Source organism: Microcebus murinus, chromosome 13 (assembly GCF_040939455.1).
Source record: "Microcebus murinus isolate Inina chromosome 13, M.murinus_Inina_mat1.0, whole genome shotgun sequence".
Lineage (NCBI taxonomy): Eukaryota > Metazoa > Chordata > Mammalia > Primates > Cheirogaleidae > Microcebus > Microcebus murinus.
Genome location: NC_134116.1, coordinates 50462442 through 50482502, shown reverse-complemented (window position 1 = coordinate 50482502; position 20061 = coordinate 50462442). Strand labels below are relative to the sequence as shown.

The following is a 20061-nucleotide window of genomic DNA, read 5'->3' as shown; positions in this document are numbered from 1 at the left end:
GAACAGTCTGTGCAGTGAACCACATTTTCAATTAGGGAATGGTTCAAGTGCAATGTCCCCAGATGCCAGCCTAGGGCTAACCTCTTAAGCAGGCCTTTCTAAAGAAAGCTGCCTCAGACCTGCTGTGTAACTTTAATGCTCAAATTTTTATGTTAAAAAGGAGGGTTCTTAAGTTTTTACTCTTTAAAGTGGGAAGTAAGAATATTAAGAAATGACATTGAAATCCAGCATGTAATTTTGGGCTCAAATATTTGAATTATTCAGAAAAAGTTTAGTGATACCCCAGTCTTAAATTACTGAACGCTATTAGTAAAAATTGTAAAACATTTAAGATTCTGTAGAATATAAAATGATTTGCCAAATATTCTCTTAAACTCACTTGAACAAATAGGAATTTTGTGTGTTTGTGTATGTAGGTAGATGCTTTGAAAATTACTAAAGAAAATTTTATAGTCTAAATATTTCTTCTACATTACTTTTTATGTTAAGTATAAAAGTATTTTTGGACCCAGTTGATGTCCTAGCAATCCTGATATAATGGCATCTGCCTTTTTAGTACTTATAAATTGACTTTGAATTTAGGATGTTTAAAGATTTTGTAGGTCATTTTCATCTTGCTAAAAACACATCTAAATAACATTCCCTAATATTTGTCTATAGCACTTTAGAAGTTATGTAAATTTTGAATGCATTGTTTCCTTTTAGCTTGACAGCAGCTTTGTGAGATAGGGTCGGTGGTGTTTTTTCCATTTTATAGAGGAATAAATTAACCGGATTTAGAGAATTTGTGATAGTGTCCAAGGTCATATGATTAGTTAATTATAGTTGGGAAGAATGAAAGTTTAAGATTTTTTTGTAAAGTAAGATTTACTTTACATTGATGCTTCATTTTAGTTTGAATTAAATTTCATAATTATTGATCAAAACCAGAAATGAGAGACCATGATATATTATAAAATTTGTATATATTCTGTTTCTCATTCATATTTAAATATGTCGGCCTTTGAGTGACTTCAAAATACTGTCTATGTTTTTATGAACTGTTGCATTATTGATTTGTTGTTTGTATGTTCAGATGATAAAATGTGTGTGTTTTAAATTCACTAAAATAAACACAATGGCTAATACTGAGTGCTTACTCTGTGCAAGTCCTTGTGCTAAGTGCTTCACATGTTATTAACATTTAATCTTCCAAACAATTTTAATATAGGAAAGGCTAGTGTAAAGAAGTATTTTTTACTCATAAAAGTACTCAGTACTTAGTACTTTCATCAAACTGAAAAGGCGTACAGCCTTAGAGGCAGTTTATAATTCTTTTCCTCCTGTTATTGATTTGAGGCTGCAAAAAACATAAACCTAAAGCATTGTTACACAAATGTTTGGATTTGGGGCTTAGTTTACCTGGCAATTTCATTTAGTGAAATTTCATTTGGTGAATTTTAGTTTAGGAGTAATAAATTACAAATCACAATAGTAAAAGACTGGAAAGGATCTGTGGAGGTTGTATAAGATATTCTTGTTTCTTAAGCTGGCCACATGTGAATATTTCAAAGAGGATATTCTATTAATTGCAAGTGTTCAAAGAAGACTGTCCTACCTCTATATATGTATTAATTTCATATCACCATAATTTTAATCATCTAATGTTTCTCAAGTCTGACAAAAATTTCTCCCTTATTATTTATGTGATTAAATGTACTCTGTTTTCTTTTATTTTGTTCTTAAGGTGATGAAGAGCTACTGTTTACTATATTTTAAGGAATAATAAAACAATACTACTCCAGTTATTATGTTAATGTCACTATCTCAAGCATCAAGATAATTTTAGTTTAAATAATTGAACATTTTTCATGAATACTGATACTTCCTCTAAACAAATTTTTTTTAGGTTTTTCACTTCCTAAGGAGGACACAATCTATAAAAGTTCTGCTTTTTATTTAGACTGTATAGTTGAAGTTTTCTTTTTATGTCATGAATTCTATAACCTTGTTTATATTAGTCCTTTTGCTTTTCTTGCTAAGTTATACCATACTTCTGCAGTTTCATGTAGTCATTTGTTCACCAACTTCTGTTTGTATAATTTGTTTAAACAAATGAAATAAATTTAAGTCTTATTGTAACTTCTTTGCCATTCCAGTGGTATTGTTTCCATATGATATTTGTATGTTCTACAGCTTTGTTATGTTATGGATATCATAGCCTGTAGAATAATGTTTTCATGTCATGTCAAGGTTATGCAGGATTCACTTGTTAAAAATATACTATGTGTTTGTATTCAAAAACTGTCATTTGGTTTTGGAATATGGCATTAATTTTTTAGTAAGACCATAATTTATATAAAATCAAGTTTTCAGTTTTAATAGAGAAGAGTTAGTGAGTTAAAAGTTTACATAAAGAAAAATGACCAGCGTTAAGGCCTTATGTGTTAGTGTTCATCTTACTGGTATACTTTAAACAACTTATGTATGGTGCTAAAAAGATTAATTATATGTATGGATCTCATAATCAGTTAAAAAACATTTAATTGTTTTTCCACAAACCATAAGCAATTTCATCTTCTGTTCATGAGATTAGATTTAGGTTTTTTTTTTCTATAATTATATTTTAATAATAATATTTTTATTTTAGACAGATCTGAGAACAATTGGCAAGAAATTCCTTCCCAGTGACATCAATGGTGGAAAGGTAGAAAAGGTAAAAAAAACCATTAATTTCCTAAATGATGCTAATTATAGTAAATATGAACATCTACTAAATTAACTGGAATTATTTTTTATCAATAAAGACTATAATTGCAAAATATTCTGGAGGTGAACAGGTAACAAAATCATCATTATGGTACTTCCCATAGAAATTATTAAGAGTTACACTTTTTGTGACTTTTCAACATTTAAAAAAATTTTTGTGTCAGAAATTACAACTATGACATACTTACTTTACCTGTGAGACCAGATATTACTGGAGCTCAGGATTAAGTCCTTTTCTTACCTTTTTATTTTAGTTAACTTTTTCTTTTAGTTACCTTAATAAACTGTTAAGTTGTATTTTTGCCTCAATTTCTTATACTTCACCTTAAAGTCCATAATGTCTTATTTATATTTCCTTAGGGGAAATGGGGGACATCTGGTTACTTACCTGGTGAATAATTCTTCATGTACTTGAAGACTTGTAAATGTCACTGTCACAGGTTTCTTTTTGCTAAAGCCATCTGTCTTGATTCTTTTATTTATTCTCAGTCTCAAGCTTTTCTTTCATCTCTGTTGTTCTTGTTAGAGTTCTCTCCAGTTCTTTACATTTCTTTTTTTGGTTGTAGTAGTTCTTAGACTTCCATGTGCATCAGAATTGTCCTGAGGCCTGGCTGAGCCCCAAACAACTCACCCCTGCCCAAGTTTCTGATTTAGTAGGGCTAAGATAGAGCCTGAGAATTTGTATTTTGGACAAGTTTCCAGGAGACGTTGAGTTTATTGGTCCAGGAAGCATACTTGGAAAGGCACTGGGTTGTAGAACCTCAGATTAGGCAGTAGTCTTGGATAGGTCTGATGAGTGCAACAATTCTCTATGAGAAAAGACATCAAAGCAGTGTCTGCACATCTTTATACTAATTTACTTAAGAAAATTTTGAAGATTTCTGGATTCTTGGTTTTCCATTTTCTCTATGTTAAAGATTCTTAGAACCCACCTCTGCTACAAGCTTACAACATCTAGTAAGCAGAGTATTTGAATAAATGATCTATCTCTTGACCATGTCAGATTTTAGTATAAAATAATATTTTCTAGTTTTATTTTTTTGAGACAGAGTCTCACTTTGTTGCCCAGGATAGAGTGAGTGCTGTGGCGTCAGCCTAACTCACAGCAACCTCAAACTCCTGGGCTCAGGCGATCCTCCTGCCTCAGCCTCCCGAGTAGCTGGGACTACAGGCATGTGCTACCATGCCCAGCTAATTTTTCTATATATATTAGTTGGCTAATTAATTTCTTTCTATTTATAGTAGAGACAGGGTCTCGCTCTTGCTCAGGCTGGTTTCGAACTCCTGACCTTGAGCAATCTGCCCTTCTCGGCCTTCCAGAGTGCTAGGATTACAGGCGTGAGCCACCGCGCCCGGCCTAGTTTTATTTTTATATTAAAAAAATAATGAAAGAAAGAAAGAGCTGGATTACCTAGTGATCCTTGCAAATAGGGCACACAAGAAACCAATATTCCAAAAACTAATTTAGGTAGAAAACTTAAAATATGTGATACACTAGCTATTCCAAGAAGTAGAGGAGGCATGGTTGTAACATGTTTACATTGAGTATGGAAGGGAATAAAACAATAGGGATCAGTAACAGATTGGAAAGATACAGATGTAGACCGTTGGCTTGGATTTAAATCCTGTTTCTCCTGTTTATTAGTTTTTGTGACTGTTTGTAAGTTATTTAATCTTGCTAGATTTTAATTTCCTTATTCAAATATTACTGCATTAAAGAATTAAGTGATATAATGTATATGAAATAATAAATGTAGTACAATGCATATGGCACGTCTAGAGGGTTATGAGCAATTTAGGATGGTATTTTTGTCCTGGAAATCTAAGAATGCATGAATCTTTATTACGAAAAGTGGGTATCTTGCTACTGGGAGATCTCCAAGGAATTTGGGGAATGAAGTAAGGCAAATGGATACATCATTATTGGGTTTTGGCCTCAAACCCTAATGCAAAACTCTGCTGCTCTAGGTAGGTTGATCTCTATAATAGAATCAAAGCAGGCTAAAAGCCCTGCTCTGACTGTTTCTACTAAGTTCCAAGCCTGTCTGTGATATTACTGTTTCTATAAGAGAGAAAGCCAAAGAATATAGCGAGGGTTGGATAGCATTTGCCCCAATGCTTAAGAAGCAAGAGGAGAGAGGAGGCAGTCATATAAGTAGGAGCTGCCTCCATTAACCTTGTGTGGTCCTTTAGAAAGGGCCTCATTCATGTGACTTCCAACCCCCTTAGAAGCTCACTGATTAGTCCTGAAGCTCAATACACTGTTCTGGAGGTTCCCCAAGACAGACCAGAAATTCTTTTTGGAGGTAGATTAAAGAAGTATAGAGGAAAGTCTTCAAAATTCCTCTGCTTAATGGCCAAAGTAAATGCTCTCACAGTGTGTATTGTTATAATTAATAAGACTTAGATAACACTGTTATCAGCATTTAGGAATTTGAGAGTGGAAAGGGAGAAGGGAGAGCTGATAGATCTGTGATCAGGTAAGAAAGATTGTAGATCTGTAGTTTGAAGACAGTTAGATCTGGACACTTTTATATCGAGGGAACATTTGGGGCCTTCAGAAGATCATCATCCATCCTCTGGGTTTTGAAACTGAAATCTTAATAATTGCTATTATCACTGATTATTTTGGGTGAAAGTAGAATGGCAAAAAGTGCAAGTAACTGTATTCCTAATTAATATAGTTGTTTTGCTCAGGTACTTTTCACTTTCCTTTCATTCTCTTAACATTATTTTGTAATTCCTATAATTTCTCCGTCAGATAGATTCTCCTAGAACCTTGATGGACAAGTTTCAGACAAATCTAAAAAGTGGTGAGAGTGGGAAGGTGATAGTTTTCTCTAGGTTTCCAAGCCTGAACTAGATTTTCCCATAGGCAGTTCATGATTGATTCTAAGGCCATAAAGATTATGAGAGTGGAGGGATGTGTGGTAGGGAAGCCATATTTTACAACTTTTCTGAGTTTTCTAAGGGCAGCCTTTGGGTTTCTTAGATACTACAAAGTCCTTGGATAGTGATGGCTTGTAAGCTAAAAATCATGGAAAAAAGTCATGATTAAAAGGAAGTATAACTATTTAATATTTTTCATAATCTTTTCTAAATTTAATATTTTGCTGTAGTTATTTTCATAGCTTTTTAAACCAAGATGTAAAAGTCAATTATAAAACATAGGTTAATGTAAAAATACTTGTTACCTATCCAGCTACATGAGGACCTTATGCATTGTGGTTGAGCCCTAATAGGCTTTCATTTCTGTGGGGTTTTTTTTTGTAAGTTCTAGGACTGACAGGTTGTATATGCCTTTTTAAAGTAAACTGTGTTTAAGATCTAAATTTTCCAAGTGGAAGTGACTGTCTTAAAGCCTTGGCAATACCGACATCTACCACAAGATGGCTTCACTGCCTTAAAAATCAAAGTGAAGGTCCTCATCCTTGAACACAGTCTAGAATTGGATGTTTTTAAAAAGAAAAATAATTGAAAAAAATTTTAAGTTTTGATTTAAATTAATTTGTATTGTCTGTGATAAATAATACAATTTAATGGCATTCCTTTTAGTGAGTTATTAAAATTAAAATATACTTTTATCTTCGGAAAAATGGATTACTGAAACTCTGATTTTATGCTTTATATGTGAGTTCTTGTTGGTAATTACTAATAGGACTTTGTGAAGTTTAAAAAAGGCTACACAAAACAATATATATTAGACAGATACTCTTCCCATAATTGAAAAATAAACTATTTGCCTTTTTTAAAAAATTGTCCCAGAGAACAAAAAGAGAGGTAAAGAATAGAAATATGGAAATTGGCAAATTACACACTGGGAAAAGTGTTATTATTTATTGTGATCCTATAATACTTTCCTTGTATTTCATCTGCTATAATTACTCTGAATGATAGAATTAAAGAAAATTATATGCTGTGCTGTCATTTTGTGGTATAAATTGATGCTTTTTATTTTCAGGGAATCTCAAGTTTGGGAAAATCTATTCACGATTACACTGTCCATTTCTCAATTACAAGACATTTATTAAATGTTTTAAAAATTTAATTCCTAAGGGATAGATCTAGTAAATATACCATTGCATTTGTAGTTCAGAAAGTTTTTGTTTTATTATTATTTCTTTCCATTTAAACACTCTTGCTATAAATGAGCACAACTTGAAAAATTTGAGATCAAGATTAAGGACCGCCTTCCTGTTAGGGTATGAAGTCTGAGCGTGGGGTGAGAAAGAATGCTCAGTGAATAGGATATATAAAAGTAAAAGTTTATTTTCCTGAGAAAGAAAGAAAGAGGGAGGGAGAGAGAGAGGGAGAGACACTCACATACACAAAGAGAGAGAGAGAGAAAGAGTAGCCACTACACACAGAGAGGAAAGAAATGTTGGGTGGCGAGATAAGTTGTTTAGTGCTTTTAAAGGGTAGAAATGGCTTTTCCCCCCTCTGCTTCAGGAGACTGATAACAAAAGTGGCTATGAAGCTGTTGTGTTGGCTTTTTCCATTGCTCATGTAGCAGATTGATAGCAGAAATTAGTTTCTTCCTTCTTGATAGCAAGAAGAATCTGGTACTGTCTCTTCTTGAGGAAGCAGGGGAAGCTCGCACTCCTACGGTCCTCTCAGAAACTTTTTCAAGGCTGAGAAAGAACTCAGAGATAACAAGTTAGGCCACACGTGTTTTAATTAAACCAAAGGTAGTTGTGTTGTAAGTTTATTTCTTACTTTCTGTTTGATAGTTTATTTTCCTCTGTTAGATAGGTTATAAGTAAGACTACCTTTTACTTCCCAAAGCTGTTTCTTTATCAGTATCCCTAATGCTTTTGATTTGTTTTCTTCTTGATCTTTTTTGGTACAACAAGCCCCTACCTTATTTAGAAGAACCCTGGTTTTTAGTAAAATCATCATCATCATCTTGTTTTTCTTCTGTCATTTATTGAGAACCTACTGTGTGGCAGGTCCTATATTAAATAATTTATATATATTATCTGTACAATCTTCGGAACAATGTTGAAATAGAAATTATTATAGCCCTCCCTTTTACTTCAGAGATGAGAGAACTGTGAAATCACAGTTTGTTTGTTGCTACGGCATCTGAATGTCTTTCCCTCAGTTGCTAGGCAAACTGCTATTTATCTTCAAATCCCAACTCAGGAGCTACTTCTCTTCTAATTTTCGTGACCTCTTTTGAGCAGAATTAATTTTTGAAGATAGATATTCCCATTTCCCTTTATACCTACATCTGTTTTAAGTATGTAACAAATTATATCATTTGTGTAGTAGAGATGAAGTCAGTAGAAAGAATGTGCAGTAGAAAGAAGTCAGGCTTTGGTCTGATGCAGATCCGAATTTGAATTCTGATCCTGCTTCTTCCTAGCTGAGTGACCACTGGCAAAGTAGTCTACCCTCTGCACTTAGTTTTCTCATTGAGGATACATGAATGATCCTCATATATTATGTAATTCTGGAGGTAAATTAAATAACTTGTTTAAACATCCTGCCATATTTTCTGGTATATCTTATAAATACTAAATAAATTATAGTTAAAACAATAGAAAATAATATATTTATCAAGGAGTTTCTGAATGTGTATTTGTACTAAGTGAAAGGGTTATATAGAGATCAACAAGACAGTCCCTGCCTTCTTGGAGCACATAGCCTGAGAAACCAACACTATATTTGTTTCAGTATAGGGAAGCAAGTGCTGTGTCAAAAGTACATACAAAAAAGGGGCAGCTGTCTCAGCTTAGTGAGGGTGGGAGGTTGCTCTCCTTGCTAGACTTTTAGAGATGTGATTGTCAATGAAGAAATAATGGGCAGATCCCCATATGGGGGCATATTTAAAGTGTTAGGATACACGTACATTGTACATACACACATCCTCCTACTCTAAATCTTTAAATATAAACACACACAACACACTATGTAAAAGATATATATAGACACGTTATACACACCATATTTAATATTTTCTATTTGGAAAATACAAAGGCTATTTTTTAGTGTAAACTATAGAAAATAGGGCTTGACAGATCTTCTAAACTGGTGGTAATACACAGAAGTTAAGTATAGTGGATGTTTCTGATTCCTGGAACCTGAATTCTCTGTGTTTGGAAGAATTTCCCATTTTCAGAGTCTTGGTGGTAGAGAAGAAAAGGGCACATATTTTCCCCACAGCCTTGTTTGAAGCTTTGCCATGTACACGTACCTCAGCTTTGCTAGTCAGGTATAGCTCCCCTAGGCATGCGCTGGTTATACACAAAAAAGCAGGACCTGTGGAGAATCCTGTCTGGTAGTAGAAGCTACAGCAAGATTGAGTGTCTGGGGAAGTAGCTGCAAGGCATGCCAGAGTAAGTGTTCAGAGCCAGTGAGATCTCTGGTACCTGGAACAAAGCATAGTAGTAGATGCTTGCCATGTCCTGGATCCAGCTCATTCCTGCTCATGAAGCTGATTGTGAGGGTCTTGTTCCACTTCAGAGTGCGGTAACATCTAGTTGCTAGTTAAAATTGGCCATGGAAATTGGCAAATGTTACAAATTAGGGTGGCTTTTTCCCTGTACCCCTACAGAAGTATTTTTACCAACATATCTCTGCCATCAAACCAGTTCTGTTGTTTGATTTTTGAATGTGTTTCTTGCTGTGTATGTTGCAGACCTAGTTTTCCAATTCTTTTATTTCAGTGGGCTACCCAGTGTCTTAATTTTAAAACATTATGTAAATTATATGAAATATTTGGTATATACAAATATATATGCTTTGAAGTTTAACAATGTAGTGAGAAACTGTGAAGCCTCAACAAGATGTAAGAAGTAGAACATTGCAACACTGTTTTGTCTACTTATAGCTTTCTTGGATTTTAAAAAATATTTTGGCTAAATATGTAATTACTCTGAAACAATATATTATATTGTTTTGGAGCTTTTTAAAATGATAGTATATTATCTGCTAAAACTTGCTTTTCAATATGGAGATACCTCAAAGCGATACAAGTAGATCTACCATTTGATCCAGCAATTCCACTACTGGGCATTTACCCAAAAGATCAAAAGATACTTTATGAAAAAGACACCAGCACTCGAATGTTTATAGCAGCACAATTCACAATTGCAAAACTGTGGAAATAACCCAAGTGCCCATCAATTCATGAGTGGATTAATAAAATGTGGTATATGTATACCATGGAGTACTACTCAGCTTTAAGAAACAATGGTGATATAGCACCTGTTGTATATTCCTGGATAGAGCTGGAACTCATTCTACTAAGTGAAGTATCTCAAAAATGGAAAAACCAGCACCACATGTCCTCAGCAGCAAATTGGTATTAACGGATCAACACCTAAGTGGACATATAGGAGTAACATTTATTGGGTGTCGGGAGGGTGGGAGGAGACAGGAGGGCATGGCTGTATACAACCAAATGAGTAAGATGTGCAACATTTGGGGGATGGACATGCTTGAAGCTCTTACTCAAGGGGGGAGAAGGGGGCATGGGCAATATATGTAACCTCAACACTTCTACCCCTATAATATGCTAAAATAAAAATAAATAAATAAATGTTGCTTTTATCATTAAATGGTATATATGTCCATGTTGCATATAGCTATTGTTCATTCATTTTCTCTTTTGTATAATATTAAACTATGTAAATACACTACTATTTACTTATTGATTCTCCTATTGATGGATATTTAGATGATTATTTTTTGATAATAGAAACTGCTACTAGGAACAAACTTGTATTATATATGTCTCTTGAGGCACATGTGTAAGAGTGTCCCTAGGGGTTATAACTAGGAATTGAGTTACTGCATGGTAGAATTAAGCCAGTGTTCAACCTTATAAGATAATGTCAAATTATTCTGCAAAGCAGTTATACCAATTTATATTCCCTTCAGTAGTGTACATGAGATCCAATTGAGCCATATCTTTTGTGGCACTTGAAATTAGTGCATTTTTTCTAATCTTGAGGTTATAAAATATGTTATTCTTCAATAGGCTATTCTACCTCCTCTAAATAAATTTCAGAATCAATTTTTCTCCTAGCACTGATTTAACTATATTTCAATATTTATATATAGAGGAAATATATATAATATACAAATATACAACTGTATTATATACTAATTTATAAAGTTTTTATATATGATGCTTTCAATATCTTTGACTTGTAAATATTTTTCAATTCATTTTATGGCTTATTCTTTTCCTGTTCTAAATATAAAATTTTTTTGTTATAGAGTTCTAATTCAGTTACATTGTGATTAGAGAGTTTGGACTAAATGATAGCTATGTTTTGAAATTTATAGAGGCTTACTTTATAGCTTGATATGTATTTATAAATATTACGTGTGTTTGAGAAGAATATTTGTTATTGGGTTTAGAGTTCTGTATAAGTTCTCTAGATTAGGCTTATTTTATAGTCTGTATCAAGTCCTCAGGGACTTATTTTTTAATATTTTTTGTTTGTTTGTTTCTCAATGTTTGTGGCTTGTTTCCTTGTAAGTCTCATATTTTCTTGTGATTTTATGTTTCTTGATCTTTCTCTGTGGAAGTTCTGGTCATCTGAATTAGAAATACTATTTTCTGGAAGTGATACGTGCTTGCTTCCGCCTATAGCTGGTAGGGGTGCTACTGACTTACAGCACATTAATGTTCTGGCTAAAGTTTAGTTTGCCTCTGCCCTGAAGCTGAGACCCTCAGGTGCAATGTTATTACTGCCAGAAACAAACATAGATCTTCTCTGGAGGAAAATGTCCCCAAACTGGGGCTTATCCAGATGTCTCCATGGATAACATGGGAATGTTTCTGAAATTTCTAATATTATATAGACAGTTCTTTTTTATTTTAGTTTTTTGGGGGTCTGATACCATAATTAGAATGGTATAGAGTGTGAAAAATTAAACTTTTAATTCTTTTCTCTTACTGCTTAACCCACCTTTATGTTTGTTAATGTCAAATTGTGTTAAAATGCTATTAAGAGTTGTTTTCATAGAGAAATAGGTAAGAAAGAGAGTATCATAAATATTATTTAAAGCTTATTTTTCAGGCTTTGAAAGCATCTATAGGCAGAACTAGTGTTTCTTTGTTCAAGGCAAGCTTTTTTGAAGCATTGCCCTATTGCCTGAGTCCTGAGGTAGATGTTAATGATCCAGTCAAAAACTTCCCTTGAAACAAATGAATGGATGAAAAATATGAGCCCTGGATAATCTCCTCTGAAACCACTAGATATGCTTTTGTAAGTAGTGATAGGCTAAAGAGAGAAATGAATTGTGATTTTAAGTAGTTAGCAGGACTCTGGAGGATAAAACTTTTATTTTCTCTTAATTTTAATGTACTTTGCAAAAATGATAGAGCATTGATTGGAACTGAATCGCAATCATAGTTTCCTTTTGGATGTATAGCTTGTTTCTAAGATTGATGTAGAAATGCCAGTGTTTATTGTAGATTGAGAAATTTTTTTTTCAAGGGAATTGATCATAAGAAATGGCTGGCAGATGTTTTCAGACTAAATGTCAGAGAATGTCTAAACTTAAACAGTTTCTAGAATCTTAAAAAATCTTATTTTATTTTATTTTTTTAAATTTCACAATATTATGGAGGTATAAACATTTTGGTTACATATAATGCCTTTGCCTCACCCAAGCCAGGGCTACAAGCATGCCCTTCCCCTATGCAGTGCACCCCACATCCATTAGTTGAGTTTACCCACTCCAGTGAATATTACTTCCATGTGAGCACCTTAGTGTTGATCAGTTAGAACCAATTTGATGGCAAGTACATGTGGTGCTTGTTTTTCTATTCTTGTGATACCTCGCTTTGAAGAATGGGCTCAAGCTATATCTACGATAATATAAGAGGTGCTAGTTCAATTAACAGCTTTATTGAGTTATAATTTATGTGCCATAAAGTTTACCCATTTAAAGTGTGCTTTTTAAAAAAAATTTCAGAGTATTATGGGGGTATAAATGTTTTGATTTCATAAATTGTTTTTTTATAGTTTGAGTCACAGTTATAAGTATGCCTATCACCCAGATAGTATGCATTGTGTCCATTGGGTTTAAATTTACTGTGCCCCCCCCACTTGATTTCTGATGAGTCTTTCTTCCGTATGTGCAAATAAGTGCTGTCTCATTAGTTTCTTTTTAATAGTGAGTACATGTGGTGTTTGTTTTTCCACTGTTGTGATACTTAATTTAGAAGAATGTTGATTTTGCCAATCCATGAGCATGATATGTTTTTCCATTTGTTTACATCCTCTGCAGTTTCCTTCCTCAGTATTTGGTAGTTCTCCCTGTAGAGAGAGGTATTTCACCTTGGTTAAATATATTCCTAGGTATTTTCTTTTCTTTTTGGTATTGTGAAAGGTATTGCATCTTTGATTTGATTCTCAGCTTGACTGCTGTTGGCCTATAGCAATGCTACTGATTTGTGTACATTGATTTTGTAACCTGAGACTTTGCTGAATTTATTTACAAATTCCTGGAGTCTCTCGGCAGAATCTTTGGGGTTTTCTAGTTACCAGATCCTGTTATCATCAAAGAATAATAACTTGACCTCTTCTTTCCTCATTTGGATACCCTTAATTTTCTTCTCTTGCCTCATTGCTCTGGCTAGGGCTTCCAGCACTATGTTGAATAAGAGTGGTGATGGTAGGCAACCTTGTCTGGTTCCAGTTCTAAGCAGGAATGCTCTCAATTTTTCCCCATTCAGTATGATGTTGGGTTTGTCATATATGGCTTTTATAATTTTGAGATATGTTCTATCTATGCCTATTTTGTTAAGAGTTCCTATCTTAAAAGGGTGCTGAATTTTGTCAAATGCTTTTTCTGCATCTATTGAGAGGATCATATGGTCTTTGTTTTTGCTTCTAATTATGTGGTGAATCACATTTATAAATTTGCATATGTTGAACTTGAACCATTCTTGTATCTCTGGGATGAAGCCCACCTGGTCATGGTGGATTATTTTTTTGATATGCAGCTGAGCTCAGTTTGTTAGGATTTTATTGAGAATTTTGCATTTATATTTATAAGGTAAATTGGTCTGTGATTTTGTTTTTTGTTGTTGTTGTTGTATCCTTTCTTGGCTTTGGCATCAGGTCATATTGGCTTCATAGAATGAGTTAGGGAGAATCCCTTACTTATCAATGTTATGAAATAATTTCTGCAGTATCGATACCAGTTCTTTGTAGGTCTGGTAAAATTTGGCTGTGAAACCATCTGGTCTGGGACTTTTTTTTTGTGGGAAGATTTTTTATTGCTGCTTTAATTTCATTAATTGGTATTAGTCTGATCAGAAGTTCTGTTTCTTCCTGATTGTGCCTAGGGAGGTTGGGTGTTTCCAAGAATTTGTCCATGTCCCCAGTGTTTTCAAGTTTCTGTACGTAGAGATTTTGATATTATTCAGGGAGGATATTTTGTATTTCCATGGTATCTGTTGTAATATCTCCTTTTTCATTTCTGATTGAGTTTATTAGTGTCCTTTCTTTTCTGTCTCTGGTTAATCCATTGAGGGGCCTGTCAATTTTATTGATCTTTTCAAGGAATCTTCTTTTTGTTTTATTAATCTTCTGTATAATTCTTTTGGAATTGATTTCATTTAGTTCTGCTCTAACCTTAATTATTTCTTCTCTTCTGCTGGCTTTGGCATTGGTTTGCTCTTCCTTTTCCAATTCCTTGAGACAATTTATTAAATTGTTGGTTTGTGATCTTTCTTTCTTTTGGACATAGGCATTTAAAGCTTTGAATTTTTCTCTCAGGACTGCTTCTGTAGAATCCCAGAGATTTTGGTAACTTATGCCCCCTTTGTCATTTAGTTTGAAGAATCTTTTGATTTCTGTCTTAACTTCCTCCTTGATCCAATAATCGTTCAGCAGTAGGTTGTATAATTTCCATGATTAGTGTAGAGTTGAGTGTTTCTGTTGGAATTGATCTCTAATTTTATTCCACTGTGGTCTGAGAAGATACATGGTATAATTTCTATTTTTTTAAATGTGTTGAGACATGTTTTATGGCCTAGGATGTGATCAGTCTTGGAGAATGTTCCGTGAGCTGACGAGAAGAACGTAAATTCAGTAGTTTTGGGGTAGAATGATCTGTAAATGTCCGTTGGGCCCATTTGTTCTAGAGTCTTGTTTAAGTCCATTGTTTCTTGTTTATTTTCTGTTTGGAGGATCTATCCTATTTTATCAGTGTGGTGTTGAAGTCCCCAGCTATTACAATGCTGCTGTTTATCATTTTGTTTATATCAAGTAGGATTTGTTTTATGAATCAGGGTGCCCTTGTGTTAGTACATAGATATTTAGGATTGTTATGTCTACCTGTTAAATTTTTCTCTTAACACGAAAGAGGAACTCCTACGAACTGTAAGGCTATAAGGCAAAAGCTTCAGGTAACTCACAAAGGATAACATGTCAGACTAACTGCAGACTTCTCAACTAAGACCTTATGAGCCAAAAGGGACTGTGTCCCCATTCTTAGTCTTCTCAAATAGAATAATGGCTAGTCTAGAATTTTGTATCCTGCAAAACTAAGTTTCTTATATGAGGCAGAAATAAATGCTTTCTCAGACAAACAAACGTTGAGGGAATTTGTCAAGACCAGACCTACCCTGCAGGAAGTACGCAGATCTGCATTATACGTTGATCAGCACACTAGATACCACAATGGCTCAAAAGGAAAACCAAAGCAATAAAGTTCTATGCAACAGGATGAACAGAAATCCACCCCATTTATCAGTTCTCGCAATAAATGTGAATGGCTTGAACTCTGCACTGAAGATACATAAGCTGGCTGAGTGGATTAACAATACTAGCAATGTATCTGCTGTCTCTAGGAAACACATCTAACCCACAAGGAATCCTCCAGACTCAAGATGAAGGGATGGAAAACAATGTTCCATGCAAATAGAAACCAACAGAAAGCTGGTGTAGCTATTCTCATAGCAGATAACATAGACTTCAAATCAACAAAAGTAAGGAAAGACATAGACTGTCATTATATAATGGTGAAAGGAGTCTTAAAAAATCTTAATTTAGCTGTTCATGCAGGTATAATCACACTATAGAGAACGAGTTCCATGTTGTCTAAACTTTGAAGGGTCTAATTGATACACAAGAATGTTATTTAATATGATCAATAAATTGATAAACTAATAATAGTCATTTAAATACAATATTCCATATCAGTTGGTGTGACTATTTAGGAGTTTAGATGACAGAGGTGTCCATCTACCTAAGGAGAGGAAGGGATGAATGGCCTAACAGAATATTTCTGACATATACTTGATATTATTTAATAGAGTTAGAGATGTTTACCTGGATGTACAATGATAAATTCTTCTTACCTTTAAAAAATTTTTAGAGTAATTGTTCCTTATTGTTCATACAGAAGAAAAAATCAGACATTAAAGAAATCTTGAGTAGATAATAATTAATTTTTTATTTTTTTCATTTAAAATTGTTACCTTTTTACTTCAGGGTTGTCTTTGACTGTAGTTAAACAAAGATTTTGAAATTCTTACCTATTTTCATGGATGTTTTTAGATGATTGTAGAATCAGGATTTAGGATCTTAGAACCATAGTGTTTTATTCTATTATATATATTTTATTTAAGTCTAGTATTTCCCTATGCTTTAACTATAGAAGATAATAAAATGAATAAGCAGAATAGTGAAAAAATTAATTATATCTACTGGTTTACTTAGACTTTCTGAATTGTGGAACCACTAATCTTTTTTTTTTTTTAATCATATTATGGAGGTACAAATATTGTTAGGGTTACATATATTGCCCCTGCTACACCTCCCTCCCCCCCATGTGCCAGAGCATCAAGCATGTCCAACCCCCAGGTGGTGAGCACCACACCCATTATGTAAGTATACACCCTTCCCCTCCTCCCCCCCTCCCACCTGCCCACCACCTGATAAAAGTTTTTTTTTTTGACATTTTGTGGAACCACTAATCTTAAGGCTTGATGATTCAAATTGTGATGTGACAATTAAAAGATTATATATAATTTGGGGGTTTCTCAGGAGGTTCTAATAAATAGTACCACCTTTTCTAACTTGCCTTTGAACCAGTTGGGACGTAAAAGAATGGCAGATGTGTGCCAAAATATCAACTTTATTACTGATAAAAGTTTATTTGGAAGATACGGCTTAGTGAGACAGTCATTAACAGAATCACTAAACATGCAGACTTGTACATTCACTTAGGGAAGTGCCAATCTAGTGAGGAGGCCAAATAAGTGACTTCTTCATCATGGTCCCTAATTAGATCTCAAGAAGAAGAATAGGGAGGCTGAGACAAGTATACAATATATTCTTCCCAGCAAGATAGTCATTCCCTAAGTAGGTAAGGCTGCTGTAACAAATTACCATAAATTTGGTAGCTTAAAACAGTAGAAATTTATTTTCTCACAGTTCTGTAGCCAGAAGTGTAAAATCAAGGTGTCAGCAGAGTTGGTTTGTTCCTTTTGGAAGCTCTGAGGGAGAATCTGTTTTGTGCTTCTCTCCTAGCTTTTGTTAGCTGTAGGCAGTCGTCCTTTCTTGGCTTGTAGATGTGTCACTTCAATTTCTGCCTCCATTTTCACATGGTCATTATATCCTGTCTCTCTGTGTTTGTTTCCCCTTCTCTTCTAAGGACACATCATTGGATTTAGGTCCTACCCTAATCCAGGATGTTCTCATCCTAGATCCTTACCTTAATTACATGTGAAAAGAGCTTTTTTCTCACATGAGGTCATATTTATAGGTTCCAGGTAGACTTATCTTTTGCAGGGGCCACTATTCAAAGGGATCGAGAAGCCCAAATTGAATTAAGTACAGTAAACTTGCTGCTTGCTAGGAAACATAGGAGTTGGGCACAAGGGTTCATCCCTGTCATTCATTCCCCATTTTTGTTCTCATGGTCAACTAGATGTAGGAAATAAACAAAATAGTCCTATTTCTACCCTGTATTTGCATCATTGGTATTACCTTCTGTTTGTGTTTCTTTCGCAGAAACTTTTAAAGTGACTTATCCATTTTGTGAGCATTAGGGGTTAAAACTAGGTAATATAATTCATATATCCATTTAACTGTGCACAAATAAAAGGTGGTTTGTCACAACATGTTGAAAGCAAACAAACCAGTGAAGGTGTCTTGTCAATAACCATGGGAGGTAGCACTCCCCAAATTCTAAAGATACCTTGTGACTTGGGTTGTGTAGACTGAGTGAGGGTGTCCTTGTTGCTCTGGATTTGAATATTAGTAAAGTTTGATTTTTTTTTCTTACTAACAATTAAATAGAAACAAATGTTTCCCTCCTACATTTCAGTGGAAGTACAGTCCCTGTGGTTGTGTGTCTTACATTGGAACACATTCTACCATGGAGAATCTGAAGGCCACATGTGGCCTTCTTGGTCCTTAGGTGTGGCCTTTTGACTAAATTCAAATTTTATAGAACAAATCCTTTTATTATAAGGGGTGCAACAAAGAAAGATGAAGCTTTTCTTGCCTCTTTTGGTACTTAAAATGAACGATCTTGAAATCAGAAGGCTGCAGATTCCCCACCCTTGGATGCCTCAGCTGAAGATATTGGGAGTACCAAAATAAAGAGAATGATGAATGTTACAATAACCATAACCTGCCTGTGATTTAATTTAAATGTCCTTATTTTAATGACGTTAACAAAAGTAAAAGAAAAAGTTCATTTTGAATTAGGAGCTTATCTATACTTGTTAAGGGTTTTGGACTTGTTTCAACTTGGAATTTTTTATTCATAACTGGAAATTAAATGAAATTTTAGATTATTTTTTTAAATTATATTTTCTGAGCCTGAATTTAGAATTAGCTCTTTGGAGGCAAAATACTGGTAAATGTGGAGTAGAAAATTTTCAACTTGGGAACATGCTTGCTTGCGAAATTAAGTGTAAAATTTTGTCAATCATTTTACATTTCTCTTTGCTGAAAATATAAATTAATTCAATATGCACAAAATGATTTTACTTGAAAGACTATATATTTTTAAAAAGTAGCCTCCCCCCTACAAAGTATGAACTACTTAAAGATGTAGAAATTGTTACTTTAATTAAATTTATTTTTCAGACACATAAGCAGATTTTGCTGTCATTTCCCAACTTTGCTGTAAGCATTTTATTATATAAAACTTTTAACTTTATAGCTAGTTAGTTCATCATTTTATTTTTCTTTGATTGATATTTGGCCAGAGAGAACATTTTTTCTCCCTACTGCCAACATACATAAATAATACAGCATTAGATTTAATGTAAATAAGTCAAGTACAACTCACACTTCTTGAACTTTATAGTTTTTGGGGGTATTGCATTCTTCATTTATACCAGAAGAGGGTGCACTTTAAACTTGGTATCTAAACAGAAAACATTTGTTTGAACTGCTGCCATATAGTTGATGTCCCTTAAAAAATTACCAAGTTCTTTATTTTCAAACCATCCTTACTATATATTGGGAGAGAAATGGGATGTATGTGTATGATTTAGATCACATAAGACTAAAAGCATCAATTAATATACCTTCATCCAGAATAACTTGGTTTTCCTAGGGCTTTCTTGTTATTATCTGAAAATGAATTCAGAATTATATATAAAAAAATTGTTCTTCAGGATATTCTTTTGAAGTTTTATCTGTAAATACCAACCCCCTCCAAAAAACACCCAATCTATATAATTTTAGTTTTGACCTTAATTGAAGTTAATCATTATGAATCATAAAGCATGACCATTAAGGAAAACAGAAACACTATAAATGAAAACAGCTGTGACTAGAAAGTAATTTTTTTTCTTTTGTGTTTTGACAGCTTGAAGGTCCATGTGTTTTGCAAATTCAAAAAATTCGCAATGTTGCTGCACCAAAGGATAACGAAGAATCTCAGGCTGCACCAAGGATGCTGCGATTGCAGATGACTGATGGTCATATAAGTTGCACAGCAGTAGAATTTAGTTATATGTCCAAAATAAGGTGATTGGCACTTTATTTTGTATATTTGCTACACAGTGTTTGAAGGATTTGTTTTAAGAACTTTGAAAAGGAATTAATTCTTAATTGCATGTTGTAACTTTTCAGATGAAATTACAGAGCTTTGCAGTTCTGCTTTAATGGAGTTGGTTACTTATTGGTTCAATGTTAATTGCGAAAACAGAAATTTAAGGTATATTTGCATGAAAAGTAATCTTTTCAGTTTTGTCAGCAGTTTCAAGTCATTTAATTGTTCAGAACACACAGAAATTAAAAAATGTTACTGTTTCTTTCTTGATAGCTCAGTAGCTGTGTGTATAATAGTGTGTTTATCCAGAAAATTATA

General features: G+C 33.8%; 1 protein-coding gene across 5 annotated transcripts in view; it reads left to right on the top strand.

The window, feature by feature from the left end:
• Positions 1-20061, top strand: part of TDRD3 (tudor domain containing 3) — a 131925-nt gene that overhangs the window by 37536 nt on the left and 74328 nt on the right. For 4 of the 5 annotated variants that reach the window (XR_012922440.1, XR_012922441.1, XM_012749784.3 and 1 more), the window contains exons 3-4: positions 2630-2695; positions 19558-19718. Coding sequence is in view for 3 of the 5 variants with exons in the window: in XM_012749784.3 (XP_012605238.1) it covers positions 2630-2695; positions 19558-19718 (227 nt within the window). In the remaining 2 variants the exon portion in view is untranslated. Of the gene's footprint in view, positions 1-2629; positions 2696-15401; positions 15713-19557; positions 19719-20061 lie in introns of those variants that run through there. The other variant, XM_076009402.1, reaches the window with a different exon arrangement.